Below are 5,000 nucleotides of genomic sequence, written 5' to 3'. Positions count from 1 at the left end.
TACCGGCTTAGTCTGATTGGACGCCTGCCTTAACTCAGCCGCCAGGCTCTGTCTGAGCCCCGCCTGCATCTCGGGGTCAGAGGGCGTCTCTATGACGACCTTCTTTGTGCTCTTGGAGAAGATGAAGCTGGCAGCTGGAGACTTGTGTGTGTCGCCCCCTGCTGGAGACAGGGAGGAGGTGCAGGCAGGCGTGTGGAGTGTGTCGCCCCCTGCTGGAGACAGGGAGGAGGTGCAGGCCGGCGTGTCGCTGCTGTGGAGGAAGGTGTCGCCCCCTGCTGGGGACAGGGAGGAGGTGCAGGACGGCGTGTCGCTGCTGTGGAGGGAGGCCATGGAGGAGCGCAGGCAGAGTCTGGCGGGGAGGAGGCCGTCCCTGGAGCTCATGGCCGCCGTCTTCAAGCGAATGGCCTCCTGCAGACGCAGGGAGGGGGTCGGGGGGGTCGAGGGGGTCGAGGCCGAGGTCGCGGGGGTCTTCAGCGTTGTGGCGCCCGCTTTCAGACACAGGGACTTGCGGATGGGTTTCTGGGGTACGGCTTGGCCCGGGCTTTGGCTCTGTGTGCTATCAGCGCTGGGCGTGTTACCAGGGTTACCAGGGGGCGGGGCCATCACCTGCTCCTCCCCCACCCCCAGCGAGCGCAGACGCACCAGCTGCAGCAGGGAGGGCGTGGCCAGGGGGATGAGGGGCGTGGCCAGGGGGATGATGGGCGTGGCCAGGGGGATGATGGCGTCCTCCTTGGAAACAGGAACGCTTTTATTCCGCAGATCCGTGCTGCGGTTCTCCCTGTTCAGAAGGCTGGACTGCCTCCTGAAGCTCACTGTGGCGCCATCGGCTGGCGGTGATGGAGTGACGGGAGGCGCAGCAGGAACCAGGTCTGTGGGACCCGACCTTTGTGGTTTAGGGGGATTCTCATTGGTGGATGGGGGTGGAGGCGTGGCCTCTTGGGGTTCAGGAGGATTCTCAGTGGTGGATGGGGTCGGAGGCGTGGCCTCTTGGCGTTCAGGGGGATTCTCAGTGGTGGATGGGGGTGGAGGCGGGGCCTCTTGTGGTTCAGGGGGATTCTCAGTGGTGGATGGGGGTGGAGGCGGGGCCTCTTGTGGTGGAGGCGGGGCCTCTGACAGGGGTGGTTGTTCTGTTTGAGACAGTAGGTCTTTGGAGGGGGCCATGACCTCAGAGCACTCAGTGAGACGCTCACCAGGTCGAGTTTCAGTGACTGCATGATCTGCTGTTGACATCATCTTCTGCTGGGATTGTTTGGCCTCAGGTAAGGAAGGAGGTGTGGCCTCATGTAAGGAAGGAGGTGTGGCTTCAGGTACAGAAGGGGGTGTGGCTTCAGGTAAGGAAGGAGGTGTGGCTTCATGTAAGGAAGGAGGTGTGGCCTCAGGAATAGAAGGAGGAGTTGAAGGAGGTGTGGCTTCAGGTAAGGAAGGAGGTGTTGAAGGAGGAGTTGTAACTGGCTTTTCTGGGATTGTCTCCTCTTCTATCTCTGGATCTGAACTGGAAGGCTCTTCACATGCGTCCCCCACTGAGGCCTCCAGTGCTTCACATGCGTCCCCCACTGAGGTCTCCTGTTCTTCCAGCTCCGTCTCCTGGATGGCTCCCATGGCGTCCACCCTCGGACCCTCGGGGGGAGTCTGCTCCAGCTGTGAGGGGGTGTGCTGTGAGAATGGGGGTGGGGGCGGGGGGAAGTCGGCCTCGTCCTGTCCCCCGTCGGCCAACTCTGGCAGGTCCTCCAGGGGAGGAGGGGGAGGAGGCCAGACGGACTCCATGAGGAGCAGCTCCTGGCTCCCCTCAGGGGGCGGAGAGGAGTCTGAAGGGGGGGGTGATGTTTTGGAGGGGTGCGGAGATGAGTCTGAAGGGGTGGGGGGGGATGTTTTGGAGGGGGGCGGAGGGGGGTGATGGGCAGGAGGAGGGGAGGGGGGGGGAGACGAGCCAGTGGTTCTGGTTCCGGAGGGTGACTCCACACACATTACCTCAGGGTTAGCACCTCCAGCGACAGCCTGGGCCTCAGATGTGGCGTCTGTCTCCTTTGTTACTGAGGGGGTTGTCTCTGGTGAAGATGTGGCATCCGTCTCCTTTGGTAGTGAGGGGGTTGTCTTTGGAGAAGATATGGCGTCCGTCTCCTTTGGTAGTGAGGGGGTTGTCTTTGGAGAAGGACAGATAGACACCACGGCCGTGGCGGTGTTGGTGTGTGTCGTGGCGGTGTTGGTGTGTGTCGTGGCGGTGTTGGTGTGTGTCGTGGCGGTGTTGGTGTGTGTCGTGGTGGTGTTGGTGTGTGTCTCGGCCGTGGCGGTGGTGGTGTGTGTCTGTGTGCTCTGCTGGACCGTCTCTGGCTTCTGTCGCTGCTTGATTCTGACGCTCTTCTTCATGACCGGCGGAGGCTCTTTCTTTGGCATGGCAGGACCCCTGTCTGACCCTTGAACCTTCTCACTGTCTGACCCTTGACTCTTGTCCCTGTCTGACCCTTGACCCTTCTCACTGTTTGACATCTCAGGGTTTTTCTGTTTTTCAGCCTCCAGACACATGTGTGTGTGTGTGTGTGTGTCTATGTGTGAGTCTTCCCTCTGATGAACATCCCGACCCTCCCGCTCTGTCACACGCATGACATCATCAGCACTCTGCCTCTCTGTCACACGCATGACATCATCAGCACTCTGCCTCTCTGTCACACGCATGACATCATCAGCACTCTGCCGCTCTGTCACACGAATGACATCATCAGCACTCTGACCCTCCCTCTCTAGCCCTAACCTCCTCAGAGCCGGAGGCTCATGTTTACTTGCAGTCGTCCTTTCAAGAGTCGGAACAGGAACTTGGTCTTCCTTGACTTTCTTACTTTCCTGGTTTTCCATCTGAGAGACATTCTCCTCCTCACCACAGACGGGTGTTTTAGAGGCGGGACCAACAGCCTTAGAGGCGGGACCAACAACATTAGAGGCGGGACCAGCAGCATTAGAGGCGGGACCAGCAGCCATAGAGGCGGGACCAACAACATTAGAGGCGGGACCAGCAGCATTAGAGGCGGGATCAGCAGCCATAGAGGCGGGGTCAACATGCTTAGAGACGGGACCAACAGGCATAGAGGCAGGGCCAGCATACTCAGAGGCGGGGCCAACATCCTTAGAGGCGGGACCAGCAGACTCATAGGCGGGGCCAGCAGGCTTAGAGGCGGGACCAACAGTCTTACAGTCATTATCATTAGAGGCGGGGCCAGCAGCTCTGGAGGCGGGGCCAATACCCTTAGAGGCGGGGCCATTTGGCTTAGAGGCGGGGCCAACAGCCTTACAGTCATTATCATTAGAGGCGGGGCCAGCAGCTCTGGAGGCGGGACCAACAGCCTCAGAGTGTGGACCTGCAGGCTGCTCCATGCGGGGCTCTGTGCTCTGGCTCTGGTGACCTCTGACCCCTCCCTTCATCTGGAGCTGCAAGAGCTTCCTGGGGTTTGGAGGCGGACCGCACAAGAGTTCAAAGGTGCTTCTGTTGTGTGCCCAGGTCTCTGGAGGGGGGGGCGAGGGGGCTTTCACCTGGGGGGGCGGCGGAATGTTGAGGAGATCCCTGATGTGTAATGAGGAGGGGGGAGGAGCTGTCTGAAGAGGAGTGGTGTTGTGTGTGTGTGTGTGAGTGTGTGTGTGTGTAGTGCTGTGGGTGCTCTCCTGCCGTGTTGGATCACACACAGCCGAGGACAGAGATCCGACCAAAGAGGAGCCAGAGACGGCCGGTGACATCTTTGAGCCAGTCCTCTCCGGCTTCGGAGGCTTGGTCCTCTGCTTCTCTAGTGGGGGGGGGCAGATCTGCTTCTCTAGTGGGGGGGGGCAGATCTGCTTCTCTAGTGGGGGGGGGCAGATCTCCTTTGGAGAAAGCGTGGGGGTGCCGCTTTGGCTTGAGTAGCCACTAGAGGGCGACAACGTCCTGTCAAACTGGCTGCCTGCAGTCGAAGCATGCTGTGGGGACGAGCTGCTCGACTCAGACTGGTGCCCCCTGCAGGCCAGGTCAGAGTGGTGCAGCGTGCAGGGCAGGTCAGAGCTTAAAGGGCTGGAGACACTGGAGGATCGGGAGTCTTCCGTCACGGTGCTGGAGGAGGCACTCGGACTTCCTGCGCTGCCAGGGTTAGGGTTAGGGTTACCAAGCCCCGTACCCCCCTGCCCCGCACCCCCCAGCCCCGTACCCAGCCCCGTACCCCCCTCCATATTGCCCAGGTCCTTCGCATCCAGCGGCTCCCTCGACCTCCTGGTCATCTTCTCATGGTGCAGAGAGAACGTCCTCCTCGGGGGTGCGGGGGGCTGTTTGGTCTTCATCACGGAGAGACTGCGTGAGAACACCCGACTGGTCCTGACGTTCTCCCTGCCGTCACCATCATCACCTTCATCACCATCATCACCATCATCATCGTCAGCCACAGGAGCCGCCCTGGACTCTGCTCTCTGGGCGGCGCTCTTCCTCTCTGAGCAGAAGGAGCTTGTCGAGCCCCTGCTGCTGCTGGCGTGGGCCGTGTTAACACCTGCGCTAGTCCCTATCGCTGCTGTAGTGTGTGTGTGTGTGCGGTCCGCTGCTGTAGTGTGTGTGTGTGTGTGTGTGTGTGTGGCGCCCCCGCGGCCTGCCGTGGAGGAGACGGTGGAGGCGTTGGAGATGACGGTCTCGGAGGACTGGGATTGGCTCCAGTGTGAGCTGGAGGAGGAGGAGGGGGGCGGCTCCTGGGTGTCCCCCCCCGAACGAGACGACCCCGAGCGAGACGACCCCGAACGAGACAACCCCGGGCTGCCCGAGGCCAGGCTGCTTTTGCTGACGGCGGTGTGTGTGTGTGTGTGTGTGCGCACGCTGCCCTGGCTCCCCTGGCTGCACCCGCGGTCGATCTGAATGACGTCGACGGCGGCGGGGAGGACAGCGTTGGGGATGATGGTGGACAGGTAGGTGGCCTGCGGGGAGATGGACATGACGGGGCCCTGGAGCTCCTGCAGGAAGCTGGAGGACGAGAGGCCCGGCACCGCCAGGGATTTGGGTCGCTGTG

At 61.4% G+C, this 5,000-nt stretch overlaps 1 protein-coding gene across 1 annotated transcript in view; it reads right to left on the bottom strand.

Annotated features, from left to right (window-relative positions):
- nhsl3 (NHS like 3) overlaps nucleotides 1-5,000 on the bottom strand; it is a gene marked incomplete at its 5' end in the record, with an annotated part of 38,708 nt that overhangs the window by 605 nt on the left and 33,103 nt on the right. Inside the window, one exon of the mRNA XM_080859206.1 lies at nucleotides 1-5,000. This exon is cut by the window's left edge and continues 109 nt beyond it; it is cut by the window's right edge and continues 288 nt beyond it. Coding sequence (XP_080715332.1) covers nucleotides 1-5,000 — 5,000 coding nt within the window.

Source organism: Sprattus sprattus (assembly GCF_963457725.1).
Source record: "Sprattus sprattus genome assembly, chromosome: 20".
Lineage (NCBI taxonomy): Eukaryota > Metazoa > Chordata > Actinopteri > Clupeiformes > Clupeidae > Sprattus > Sprattus sprattus.
This window is presented reverse-complemented; position numbering and strand designations above follow the sequence as displayed.